We start from the raw sequence: 14,153 nt of genomic DNA, 5'->3' as shown, positions 1-14,153 counted from the left end.
ACACTTGGTGTCTGCCCATGTCTTTTTTATACATCTTCATCTGAGGGCTTTGTATGATGGCCAGAGCCATTTTAACCCTCATTTAAGGCAAACTGTAAGAACTGGGAAATGACTACTATTCACAGAATCTCCCTTAGACCATTTATTAACCAATGACTGACAGGAGTCAGTGAACAAATACCTCAGACGTTTGCCCTTTAGTTGATATAAATTTGACATTTATGTTCTATACTGGCTTAGGGTGTTTTGAAAAAATGATTAAGCTTGATTGCCCACAGCTGTAACCTGTTTGGTAAGTTACTCTTTATCAGCTGCATTTCTTTTCCTATTTCACTTCATCATTTTCTCAGTCATCAACTATTCACAGTCAAATTACTGCATTCAAATAATGTCTCAGTCTCTTAGATACAACCTAAGACACCCTGTACCCCTTCTATCTCTGGCAGAACACAAACCAGGTACCACTTTTGCCCTAGGGTTTTATGCAGGAACGAGACATACCTGTACTACCCTATTTCAATGTGATGAAATTATTACTTCTACAGAAATCTCAATGGTTGTGGGTCCTCCCACTACTTTGAATATGCCCCATCTATCCAGATTTTATTCAGATCTAAGAAGAATATTAAAGCGAGTTTTTCTTTTACCTCATACCTTTAAGAGCCTGTGCCCTACCACACACATATACAATATACTCTACCAAAGTTGATGGTGAATGTCCATTTTAATTTGGCATCTGAAATATGTGTGTGCATGCTAAGTTGCTTCAGTCATATTCTACTCTTTGCGACCCTATGTACTGTAGCCCACCATGCTCCTCTGTCCATGGGTTTCTCCAGGCAAGAATACTGGGGTAGGTTGCCATTTCCTCCTCCAGGTTATCTTCCCAACCCAGGGATTGAATCCACATCTCTTATGTCTCCTGCATTGGCAGGTGGGTTCTTTATCACTAGCACCACTTGGGAAGACCATCTTCCCAATAACTAAATAAACACTTTAGTTATTAAAAAGAATCTTAAATTTTATAATTAAGGATGTTTCATTTGTCCTTCAAGTACCATCTATTTCCGTTTTTGCCATCAAGGTTTTGCATTCATTATGTCAGGAAATCTGGAAGACCCAGAAGTGGCCACAGGACTGGAAAAGATCAATCCTCATCCCAATTCCCAAGAAGTACTAAAGAATATGCTAACCATCGGACAATCACACTCATCTCCTATGCTAGTAAGGTCATGCGTAAAATCTTGCATGCTAGGCCTCAGAATTATGTGAACTAAGAACTTCCAGATGTCCAAGCTGGATTTAGAAAAGGAAGAGGAGCTAAAGATCAAATTGCCAATATTCGCTGGATTATAGAGAAAGCAAGGGAAATTCAGAAAAACATTTATCTCTGTTTCATCAACTATGCTAAAGCCTTTGACTATGTGGATCATGACAAACTGTGGAATGCTCTTAGAGAGATGGGAATACCAGACCATCTTACTGGTCTCCTGAGAAACCTGTGTGCGGGTCAAGAAGCAACAGTTAGAACCCAGTATGGAACAACTCACTGATTCAAGATCGAGAGAGGAGTACGATTAGGGCTGTCTGCTGTCACCCTGTTTGTTTAACCTATACGCTGAGCTCATTGTGAGAAATGCCTGGCTGGATGAGTGACAAGCTGGAATGAAGACAGGTGGGAGAATCAACAACCTCAGATATGTGGATGATACCACTCCACTGGAAGAGAGTGAAGAGGAACTAAAGAGCCTCTTGTTGAGGATGAAGGAGGAGAGTGAAAGAACTGGCTTAAGACAGTATTGAAAAAACTAAGATCGTGGCATATGGCCCCAATACTGCACGGCAAATAGAAGGAGACAATGTGGAAATAGTGACAGATTTCCTCTTCTTGGACTCCAAAATCACTGCGGATGGTGACAGAAGCCATGAAATCAGATGACTGCTTCTTGGCAGGAAAGCAATGACAAACCTAGACAGTGTGTTGAAAAACAGAGACATTACCCTGACGACAAAGGCATGTGTATTCAAGACTGTCTAGTCTTCCCAGCGGTCATGTATGGTTGTGAAAGCTGGACCACAAAGAAGGCAGTATGCTGAAGAATTGATGCTTTCAAACTGTGGTGCTGGAGAAGACTCCTGAAAGTCCCTTGGGCAGCAAAGAGGTCAAACCAGTCAATCTTAAGGGAGATTAATCCTGAATATTCACTGGAAGGACGGATTCTGAAGCTGAAGCTCTAGTATTTTGGCCATCTGATGCAAACAGACAACTCATTGGAAAAGTCACTGATGCCGGGAAAGATTGAGGGCAGAAGGAGAAGAAGGCATCAGAGGATGAGATGGCTGAACATCATCACCGATGCAACGAACATGAACTTGGGCAACTCCGGGAGATGGTGAGGGACAGAGGTGTGCTGCAGTCCATAAGGTCGCAAAGAGTCAGACACGACTGGGCAACTAAACAACAACATTTCCATTTTTACTGTCCTACAAATGAATACCAGACTTCAGTTAAAACTTGTGAGACAAACAAGCTAACAACAACAAACCAAGAAAGAAACAACCCAATATCAAAATAGAAAACACTAAAAAGAACTTGTGTCAGATATGACTCAGAAGTTGGGATTATCAATCAGGAAATTTAAAATGGCCACGATTACTATGTTAAAGTTTCTATGCGTGAAGAGATTTTAGAGAGAATTCCAGAGGGAGAGAGAGAGCATTTTTTAAAAGTCAAGTGAAAGTGCTAGAAATACGTATTTTTTAAAACATGAGAACAAAGGTAAGCGTATTTTTGGTGAGCTCATCAGTAAATAAGACATGGACAAATCCGTGAACTTGAATATACATCAATGAATATTATAAAAATTAAATATAAATAAGAGTAAAAAAAAAAAACCAAGACATTCACATACTATGAAAGACCATCAGGTTATCTAATATGTGTGTAACTGGAAATTGAGAAGAAAAGAATAATAAACATAATTGGCAAGAATTTTTCAAAGATAGTGAAAGTCATCAAACCAAAGATTCAAGAAGCACACAGAACCTGAGGCAGAATAACCAAAACAAACAGAAACCAAATCACAACAAAATAAAAACGCAGAACAACTGGACACATTATCTTAAAGCATCTAAAAACTAGAGATAAAAAGAAAAGTTTGAAGGTAGCTAGAGGGGAAGAAAAGGTATACAGTCAGAAGATAACTGAGTATTGAGTGACATATTTCAAATTATGGGGGGAAAAGACCTGCCAACTCAGAATTCTACCTAACAAAAAATAACTTTCAAAAATGAACATGGTCCCAGTCCCTAGTTTGGGGGCATTTCCTCCCCGCTGAGGGACACGCACCTGCTTTTGAGATCTGGCTCTTTACTCCCACAGATATAGGGGCAGGTTTAGAGGATGGGCCAGGAAGCTTGGAGCTGGGTGGGTTGACCCTCTTACCTGGTGGACCTCCAACACCCCTCTTGTGTGTCTCCTTCAAAACAAAACAGGAATGGGGCAGTGGAGGACAGTGGCTGAAGTTTCTGGGTTCCTGGGAACTCAGTGCCATGTGAGTTCTGCAGAGGAATGGCGTGGTGGGTCCTTTAGGGTGCAATGAAGCTGGAACCTCAAGGCAGCTGGACTTCTCAGCCAGAGGGCTAGTCTGGGGCCAGGGTGAGAGTGACTCTGAAGAGCCTCCCCAAGCCTTAGGCCGTCTTCCTGGTACAGGAAACAGGACAAGGCGAAGCTGAGGCGAAACCCAGAGGGGTTCCTGGACATCAGAACTTTACAGAAGCTCCGAAGCAGAAGAGGATCACCCGGTGGGAAGGTGTTTTAGGATCTACTGTCTTGACACTTTGCATCTCAGTGTCAGTATGTGTATAGCTGTGTCCCCTGCTGCAGAAGTAGGCGGGGGAGGCTGACAACAAGGAGGCTCTTCAGGGGCAGGCAAAGAGGAGTCGGTCACTTTGACCTTTGAGTGTGAAGTGTCCCCCTTTGTCCAGGTCACCACTCTGGGCTTTCCCATGCTTTCAAACTGAGGCGGGGAAAGAAGAAAGGCAGAGACTGAGGGAACAAGACCCTGGGATTTGTGCCAGGGCTTTTGGAAAGGACATGGCAACCCCCTCCAGTGCTCTTGCTGAGAAAATCCTATGGATGGAGGAGTCTGGTGCAGGCTACTGTCCATGGGGTGGCAAAGAGTCGGACATGACTGAGCGACTTCACTTTCTTTCTTTTGGAGTTAGGTTTGTCATTCAATACATAGGAAACCGTAAATTGCGGACAGGAAGAATGGAGGCTGGAGAAGGCAATGGCACCCCACTCCAGTACTCTTGCCTGGAAAATCCCATGGACGGAGGAGCCTGGTAGGCTGCAGTCCATGGGGTCGCAAAGAGTCGGCCACGACTGAGTGACTTCCCTTTCACTTTTCACTTTCATGTATTGGAGAAGGAAACGGCAACCCACTCCAGTGTTTTTGCCTGGAGAATCCCAGGGATGGGGGAGCCTGGTGGGCTGACGTCTGTGGGGTCGCACAGAGTCGGACACGACTGAAGCGACTTAGCAGCAGCAGCAGCAGCAGCAGAATGGAGGCAGAGAGTTTTGAGGAAAGTGGCTGGAAGAAGGGTAAAATTCACTGACACTCTTCATTTAAAACCCCATGTCAACCATTGTTTTGTTCTTAAACAAAGAAACCTGGGACACAATAAAAAAAATAGAATATAAAATAAAAATGTTTGTGACAAAAATGGGAAAAAAAATCGTTATCTGAAGTCCTAGAGGAAAAGAAAACATTAAGGGAAGTTCTTTAGGCAGAAGGAATATGATACCAAAGAGAATCTTGGTGGTACACAAACAAATATTACTGAAAATAGTTAAAACGTTCATATAAAAGGATCTTTCTTATTTTGGATTAGTCTAAGATGTAACCGAATGCCAAAAAAGAGTAGCAATATATCATACTTTTACAGATAAAATATATGACAATATAGCAAAAAGATTGGAGGGAGAATTTGCAAGTATATTCTTGTTAGATTATTACCCTACAAATATAGTGGCATAAAAATATTTGAAGATAGATGTGATTAAAGTAATATATTGTATATCCTAAGAGAATCACAAAAATAGACATGTATAAATAAGCCAAATATAGATATAAAATAGAGTAATAAAGTTTCTATACTTCAAAAGCAAACAGGGAAAGAACAGAAGAATAGATGATAGAAAAGAACAGAGAATAGAAGGATTGGCCTGAATCTCCTGTGGGTCTGACGTTGGCAGGTGATTCTTTACCACTGAGCCACCTGGTAAGCCAGAATAAGAATAAATAGCCTGAATATTTGTACACTTTTTTAAAATTTGGATTTTAAGTTAAAAGTTTTCAGGAAAAAAATTCAAGTACATATATTTTATATAAAACAAATAAGCAGAAATAGCTAAATCATCATCTAGGAATTTTTTGAGAGAAGTACCCAAATATTTTTTTCGACATTCTAGGGAAAGATAAGTGTAGGGAAAAGACAGCAAAGTAAAATATATTGCCACCTGAGCTTTGGTCAAAATAAGACAATATGGTGGCTTCCACTAGAGGTCCCAGGAATTTTTCTCCATTAAGCTTAATATGAATACTGATTTCCAGTACTGGAAGAGATGGAGTCAGAGGTGTGCAAAATTTAACCCTTGGTGCACAAAGCTGACCTGCACTGGCCAGACCAAAGCCTGGAGGCCAGTTTGGAAATGAGAGTGAAGTGGAGCTGGCCATGTTTGGAAAGAAAATCCAGGGTGAGCTTATTTCTCTGGCCAGGAAGAAAAGATGACTAGACTTTTTCTAAGGGAGCAAGGACTACTTAGCATTGCTATTAAAAAAAAAGAGAGAGGCAAATCAGACTGTGGTAAATCAAAGTCTGACGTTTAGATACCCCTTAAGCCCACGCTTGTGGTCCCATCAGAATCTTGTCATATCATACGTCACATTAACATCTCCTTACTTTGGGAGAAGGACAAAGGTAAATGAAAAGGGAATCAGAGTAGGAATTTAAACTCCTTTCTCTAGAGTTATTACTCCAAACATATTAAACAGGAATAGCAGGTTGCAAAACTGCATAATTTTCTTATCTGCTAACATGCAGATGTATGTATATTTGTATAATATATGATACACAAATTTTAAAGATTAATACTAAAATACTAGTAGTATATATTTTTGTGCTGTGCTGTCCTTAGGCGCTGAGGTCGTGTCTGACTCTTTGCGACCCATGGCCTGCAGCCCGCCAGGCTCCTCTGTCCATGGGGATTTTTCAGGTAAGAATACTGGAGTGGGTTGCCCCACCCTCCTCCAGGGGATTTTCCCAACCCAGGGATGGAACCCAGGTCTCCCGCATTGCAGGCGGATTCTTTACTGTCTGAGCCACCAGGGAAGCCAAGTATATTTATAGATGATTATAAAATATTTTATTTTCCTATATTTATCAATATTTTCAAATATTTCTGCAATGGACAGCTGCATTTGTGAAATAAAATAATTTCAGAGTGAATGAAAGGTACCGACAACGAGTCTGTCATTGACTAAACTCTATTCAGTTTCCCTTGAGTTCTTTTTCAACCAGGCTTGATTTTGGAACTTTCATATTCATCCCTGAATTGTCCAGTTTTAGCAAGAATCCTGCTAAGTCAGTTTGACCAGTACCACCCTTACCCTTGATATCATCCTTGATACATAGTTAGGCTCCTTATCCTCCACCATCCCCCAGATGATGTCTGATCACCCTAAACCTGCCTTCAGCAATGCTGTGAAATAGCTTCAGCCAAAATTCCCCTTATTCCTGATGTTTCCTCTTGGTAATTTTTCACCCACTGCCTCCCTCCCCTCTCCTTGACTGTAAGTACTCACTTGTTTATGCTATATTCAGAGATGAGCTCAACATCTCTCCCCCATTGCAGGATCCCATTGAAGTGGTCCCTGTACCTATTAAAATGTTGTTGCTTAGTCACTAAGTCATGTCCAACTCTTTGCAACCCTATGGACTGTAGCCTGCCAGGCTCTTCTGCCCATGGGATTCCCCAGGCAAGAATACTGGAGTGGGTTGCCATTTCCTTCTCTAGTGCATCTTCCCAACCCAAGGATTGAACCTATGTCTCCTGCATTGGCACGCGGATTCTTTACTGCTGAGCCTCCCAGCCACCCACATATCTACTGAAATACTCTCCCCTTGAATAAGGTCTTCCTTATCAGCTTCAGCAAGTGTCACTAAATTATCTTTTCTTCATAGCACCCAGATTGGAGAAGAAGAAATAAATATATTTTAAACAGATGGTTTTTCTTTACTTCTTTGCCTTTCACTAGCAAAATTCTAAGAAAGCAGAACATGGGTTAATGAGTCTATCAAACAATATGCCTTTTTTCCCTCCTATGTTGCCAGCCACATTTCAGTTTTTTTTAACCTTTTAAATATAAAACCAAGATGTCACAAGTAAGCAAATTAAGGTTTATTATGCAATATATAAATGTTCATGGATAATTCTGTTAATGCACACAAAGAAAATCTGAACTTGTTACCACCTTGTTCAAACTCCTTCAAGAGTCACCCTTTAAGGTGGGGATAAAGAACAAAGTCCCTCATCTGCCCTCCAAGGCCACATGTTACCTACATGTACCGGTCTCTCTGACCCCATGTGGCTCCTCCTTGCTTCTCTTTTTGTAAACCTCATTTACCATGTTGTGATTGTCCAATTATCTAGGCTCTTTGATAATCTGACAGTCCCTGCAATGATGAAGGCACTGTGGATGAGACCTGTCTACAAGCAATAATCACCTTGCTACAAATGAATATCCCTAGGCCACACACCAACTTACTGAAACAAAATCTGCATTTTAACAGGATTTCCAGGAGATCCACAGGCAATAAAGTTTGAAAAGTACTGTCTAGGTCTCCTCCCACTGTGGTTTTTGGTTTTGTTTTTCTTTTGCTTCTCCTCTGACCATTGCTTTGTAAGATTTCTCATCAAATTTCAGCTTAAAGCTAGAGGTTAGGTGTGATTCTGGAATGTGAGCTACAATTAACACAAGGAGGACAATTTGGGGTTCACCCCTTAATGGAATCTAGAACTTAGAATCATTAAAATCATGTCTGATTAGCTCAGACAACAGGATACTAAGCAGAGCATCAACATTTATAGATAAATTGAAACTTTCATAAACATATCAGAAGTGTCACCTGTGCTGGAAGGTAATGGCATAAAGTATGATTTTTATTGTTAAAACTGGAGCTATCTACAATGATTGATGTTTATAATTGTAGGGCCTACAATGCTCCATGGGACAACTGTATTTCTCATACATGTCCATGTCCACCATAAGCTGTAAACACTCAGCTTTGTCCTAAAGGAAATCCTTGGGTGGTATCAGGGGAATTTTAGTCCTTCATTCCACCTTCTTCTGGCAAAAACATACACCTGTGTAACTAGTTGACTGTTCTGTTCAGAGAAATTAATATAAACTACAATTTCTTGAGTTTGGGAAGTGAAGTCTTCAAAACGAATCAGTGTGCAAAGAATTGCTGTCTGTGTTATTGTCATTTCTGTGTTGTTGTAGATTTTTCTACTCTAGAAAGCCTAAAGTATTGAAAGGATATCCACAATTTCTCGTAAGTTATGGGTAAGAGAGAAATGATTTGTATAATAGTAGCTATTCTTTGTATAAAAATTTAAAATACTGTTTAATTTATAATAATTTTAGATTGGGTTCAAAAGATGTCCAAATAGCCAGGTAGAGAAGAAAAAATTAGTGAATTAATCGTGCATTTTTGTGACTAAAAGTTAGATATGTAAAATAGCTATAAGAATTGTTTCCTTTAAATTAAGTGTTTTATTATTTTTTAACTATAAAGATTTTATAAGATAAATTTTGGTGAGCCAGAAAGTTAAATAATTTAAAATTAGGTTTAATGTTTCAGGTCATATGTTTCTTTTAAGAAATCATTTTAATGATTCCGACAAAAAGAATCACTCTGATTAATTAAATGCTGATTAAAGATTTTAAGGTAAATCACTTAAATATTAATTCCTCTATTCCTTCACCTACTTATGAGAATAATTTTAATATATATAGTATAGAAATATATATATATTCAAATACAAATGAAAAAATAGATATGTATGCTATGAAATATACATAAATATATGTAAAATATCTTTTTACATATGGAAGCATATGTAAAAACATGTTTTCATATGAAAAAATATATGTAAACCATATATATATGTATGTTAGAAAATATATAGACAAAGTTTCTCCATTGTGTTTTCTAGTATTTATGAATTAATAAGTACTTGTGGGATGATTCAATGGTAGAAAATCTGCCTGCAATGCAGGAGACACGGGTTCAATCCCTGGGTCGGGAAGATCCCCTGGAGTAGAAAATGGCAGCCCGCTCCTGTATTCTTGCCTGGAGAATCCCATGGACAGAGGAGCCTGGCGGGCTGCAGTCCACGGGGTTGCAGAGTTAGACACGACTGTGAGGCTGAGCACGCATGCAAAGTTCCCACCCATGTATTAAATTTGATGATTCTCAATTACTTATTGATTAGGATTGAACAAGGAAGGCAATTTCATATGAAAATCTATTTAACTGAAATTATTGATGATCATTATATTGCCTGGATTCAAGATCCAGTTTTTTGACTGTTTTTGATTCCCTCTCAAAACTAAATATCCCGCAATTGGTAGAGAGTAAAGTGCTCTCAAGTTAAATGAGCAGGATTTCTAGATAAAGTCAGTTCTAAACATCCTAATAACAAAGAGAAAGCAATTTTGAATATGGAATTTTCTGACAGTACCAATATATGTATGATCAATACAAAATTTATAAAATAAAATTTTAAATTGAATTCTCTTTTTCATACACAAAGTCTATAGGAAAATAAACTTTGAATAAATAATTTTTTTCAGGACAGATAACCTCAGGGCACACCAGTTAAAACACTCACTCCTGAGTCTCTGAGCCTTTCTCTTTACAGCTTCCCCCATTATCCAAAAGTTGAACATTTCTATGAAACCCTTTAAAAGCTGAAATGGCATAAATAGAAGAAGCTATTACCTTAGGACCTATCTTCCTAACAGATGGACAAAATAAATCAAGATAAAGTACAGATGTTCACAAACACAATTCAGAGCAATGATGACTTGATGTTGAAAAGATAACTATAGTTCCCTGAGGAAGGAGCTTGGTGGCGTCACTGTGGCTGCTGGGGGTATGTGTTATCTCTATAATTGCTTGCTGCAAAAGAAATGCTGAGCACTGCTTTTGCCCTTTTTATTGGCAATAGCAAAATTCCTCTTCAGATCTCACTCGGTTATTAATATAGTTTTTTCACACAAGAAAAGTGGCAGTAAAGCCAACTTCCTTGTCAGCTCTTCTTCGGGTTGTCTTTCCTATATGTATCCATATATGTCTCTGATACTTTCCATCTATTACCACCTCTCTGCTGTTTTCCTTTCATCAATATATACTGCCTTCCCACTTTTCCTGTTTCCTTTCTCCTCTCAACTCCTTCCTCTCTCATTTTTTGAAAACTTTCATCAAAGTGTTCTAGAGAAAAAAGAAAACCCTGTAAGTGTCTAGGAGAAGTAGAGAAATGCCAATGGTTCTCTACCTTTCTTGGGGGTACTCCATACTCTTCCACCCACTCGTTTCTCATTCACTTCTTAACTACGGTCTGGCCTCAACTCAATCACAGAATGCAAACTGCTCTCACTAAAGCCACTAAAAATCCCTTAATTTTCACACTCAATGAAACCTGATCATCCTTTGTCCTATTAGACCATTTATTTTGGCATTTGACATGTCCTTCTGTGCTTCTTGTAGTTCTTTTTGAGTATCTTTTCTGTCTGTAAGTTCACAGCACTCAGCGTTCCAGTTTCCTTCCTGCTTTTTGGCTAAGAATTCTTTTCTGGTCTCTCCCTAGTCTTTCTCTGTTGTGAACTAGGACTCTTGGTTACCACAGGAAATGAGTTAATTGAATGGAAATGGCTCTAACATAGAATGAGAGAATGGAGAAATTGAGTGAAAAAACGATCTGGAACAGAAGGAAGGAAGCAAAGGAGCCAATCGACGGCCAAAACCATGTCCCAACACCAGCTCAATAAGACCTGCTGTCCCTACTGTTGAATTTGGAAGTCCAGCTGACACAATGCCATGGCCATGGATGCGGGATGCATTTGCTGGAGTCTTGATATCGCGGTCGTTGCAACCAATCTTCTCTTTTGTCCCTGTACCTTTTCTTTTTATTTCCATTTTCTAAATGGAGGTTTGTGGATTTGGTTTGCCAAATCTAGATCAAGTTCCCTCACTCTGTGTGCAACAGGAATGGAAAAGTCAGATTCTAGCTCTGTTGGCTTCTTTTTTAAAATTAATTTTTATTGGTATATAGTTGATTTACAATGTTGTGTTAGTTTCTCCTGTACAGCAAAATGAATCAGTTATACATATACATATGCATATACCTAGTTCCCATATAGGTCATTATGGCCATCATCTTTTGGCTTCTTGAATGGGTGATACCTCTACCGGCCACCAAGGCTATGTGGCAGGAAAAGTGATTAGATGTTGGCTATCAAATATATGCTGTGTATCCACTGTGCAACCTCTTTAATACAACTTCCTCCAGTTTCTTTCCATGTCCTTCTTTATGCACACTCTTCAATTGATAGGTTATTAATAAATATGCCTTCAGCTACTCCCCAAACTCCTAAGACATTACTTATATGAAGGTATAGTAGACTCATATTACTAAGTACATCTCCTCTTAATGTTCAGAGGATGCTCGCTCCACAAACTGGCCACTGTAGCTGAGACCTTGATTTCAACTTTTGATGATTATCTAGTCAGTCACTGCTTACCTCCTCTCTCCTTCACTAACCCACCCTTTCATATCTAATGTCATCAGGTCCTAGGGACTGCACTTTGAATTCTTTTGCATCTATCTCTGTCTCTCTCGTAACTACCAAAGTTATATTGCCAATGGACTAGGCACTATACATGCATTTGTATCACTTGTGGAGCATTTTTAAAGTACAGATTGTTAGAACTCTATCTTGATCCACTGAATTAATTACTACAGTAATATCTCACAATATATAGCCTGCATAAAAAGCTCCACAAACAATTCTGATGGATAATCTGGTTAGAAATCCCCTGGACAACAGCAACATTTCCTGAAGAGTATCCCTGACCCCAGCTTCTCCTCCATGATATCTGTTTTCTGCACTAATGAAAAACTAAATTAAAGTACTCTCCAGTGTCTCTCCCTGTCTTAAAAACTTTCAGTATGTACATATTACCTGAGGCAAAGAGTTCAAGATCCTTCACATGGTATTCAATTCATTTTATAACTGCTTCAAATTTTTTTTAAACATCTATTCCCTTGACTGATAATCCATGTCCCAGACTCAGAATTTCCCTACCACAATCTATCAAGTTCCCACAAATTTAGCAAAAGGTTAGAATGTTTCTTTTATGTAAATCTATTAATTTCAGCACATTATTTGAACTGAAATTATTATACTGATTGACATCTCTTCCAGATCCCCCAAATAGTTTATTATAGTAATATTTTATGAAATTAAAAGAAGTATGATTTATTTTGACTCCACTTTCCAAGTGTTCAATTCATAAAACCATAGTAAATGTTCTTTCTACATTTTTTATATTTTATTTAAGGGGACTTCCAGTGAAGATATGGAAACAGAAAATATAACATTGCTGACAGAGTTTGTCCTCACAGGACTTAAGTATCAACCACAGTGGCAAATCCCCTTGTTCCTGGTATTCTTGGTGATATTCCTCATCACCATTGTGGGGAACCTTGGTCTCATTGCTCTCATCTGGAATGACTCTCAACTTCACATCCCCATGTACTTATTCCTCGGGAGTTTGGCATTTGTGGATACTTCCATATCATCCACAGTGACCCCCAAGATGCTGGTCAACTTCTTCATCAAAAGCAAGACGATCTCTCTCTCTGAATGCATGGTACAATTTTTTTCCTTTACAGTCAGTGCAACCACAGAATGCTTTCTCTTGGCAAGTATGGCATACGATCGCTATGTGGCCATATGCAACCCTTTACTTTATCCAGTAATTATGACAAATAGACTATGCATGCGACTGTTGGTCTCATCATTTGTAGGTGGTGTTCTTCATGCCTTTATTCATATAGGTTTTTTATTTAGATTAACCTTCTGCAGTTACAACACGATACATAACTTTTACTGTGATATTATGCCACTGTTCAAAATTTCTTGTACTGACCCTTTTATTAATATTTTGATGGTTTTTATTTTCTCTGGTTCAATACAGGTGTTCACCATTCTGATTGTGCTTATTTCTTATACACTAGTTCTCTTTACAATTTTAAAAAAGAAGTCTGCACAAGGCATAAGGAAGGCCTTCTCCACCTGTGGGGCCCACCTCCTCTCTGTCTGTTTATACTATGGGCCTCTTCTCTTCATGTATATTCGTCCTGAATCCACACAATCAGATGATCACGATATGATGGACTCTCTCTTTTACACTGTCATAATCCCTTTGTTAAATCCAATTATCTATAGCCTGAGAAATAAGAACGTCATAGACTCACTGATGAAAATGGTAAAGAGGAATATTTAGGTCTCATAATATCTGTTCTCTTTCCATTAAAACAGTCATAAAACTGCAGATCAGATTTTGTTGTGTTGACAAGTGTTCAATTTTTTTGTAGTTATAACTGTCATTATTTTAATGACCTAAGATGTTAGTTTCTAGCAAATCCCTTAAAATGTCTATATCTTTTTCAAAAACACAAAAGAATTTTAATTAAGTGTTCATATCATACTAAAATAACTAAAGCAGAAAACACATGAAAACAATTTACATGCTTGTATATTCTTCAGTATGGTTTTATAAGTGAATTTATTAAGTATATTTTAAGCACTAAAATAGTGTTGTACCTCTGAAAATTACTTGAGCATGATGTCTTTGATACAATATAGATATATGAAAGTGAAAGTCAGTTGCTCAGTTGTGTCCGACTCTTTGCAACCCCAAGGAATGCAGCCTGTCAGGCTCCTCTGTCCATGGAATTCTCCAGACAAGAACACTGGAGTGGGTAGTCATTCCCGTCTTCCCTTCTCCAGGGG

At 38.7% G+C, this 14,153-nt stretch overlaps 1 protein-coding gene across 1 annotated transcript; it reads left to right on the top strand.

Annotated features, from left to right (window-relative positions):
* The first annotated feature begins 12,693 nt into the window (after positions 1-12,693).
* On the top strand, positions 12,694-13,644 carry LOC136152398 (olfactory receptor 5H2-like). Its single transcript, XM_065913688.1, has one exon. It carries the CDS (start codon positions 12,715-12,717, stop codon positions 13,642-13,644), a length of 930 nt encoding a protein of 309 aa, XP_065769760.1. The 5' UTR covers positions 12,694-12,714.
* Positions 13,645-14,153: the final 509 nt, after the last annotated feature.

This window comes from Muntiacus reevesi, chromosome 21, assembly GCF_963930625.1.
Source record: "Muntiacus reevesi chromosome 21, mMunRee1.1, whole genome shotgun sequence".
NCBI classification, from domain to species: Eukaryota; Metazoa; Chordata; class Mammalia; order Artiodactyla; family Cervidae; genus Muntiacus; species Muntiacus reevesi.
The sequence above is the reverse complement of the archived record's forward strand: the minus strand, read 5'-3'. Positions and strand labels throughout refer to the sequence as shown.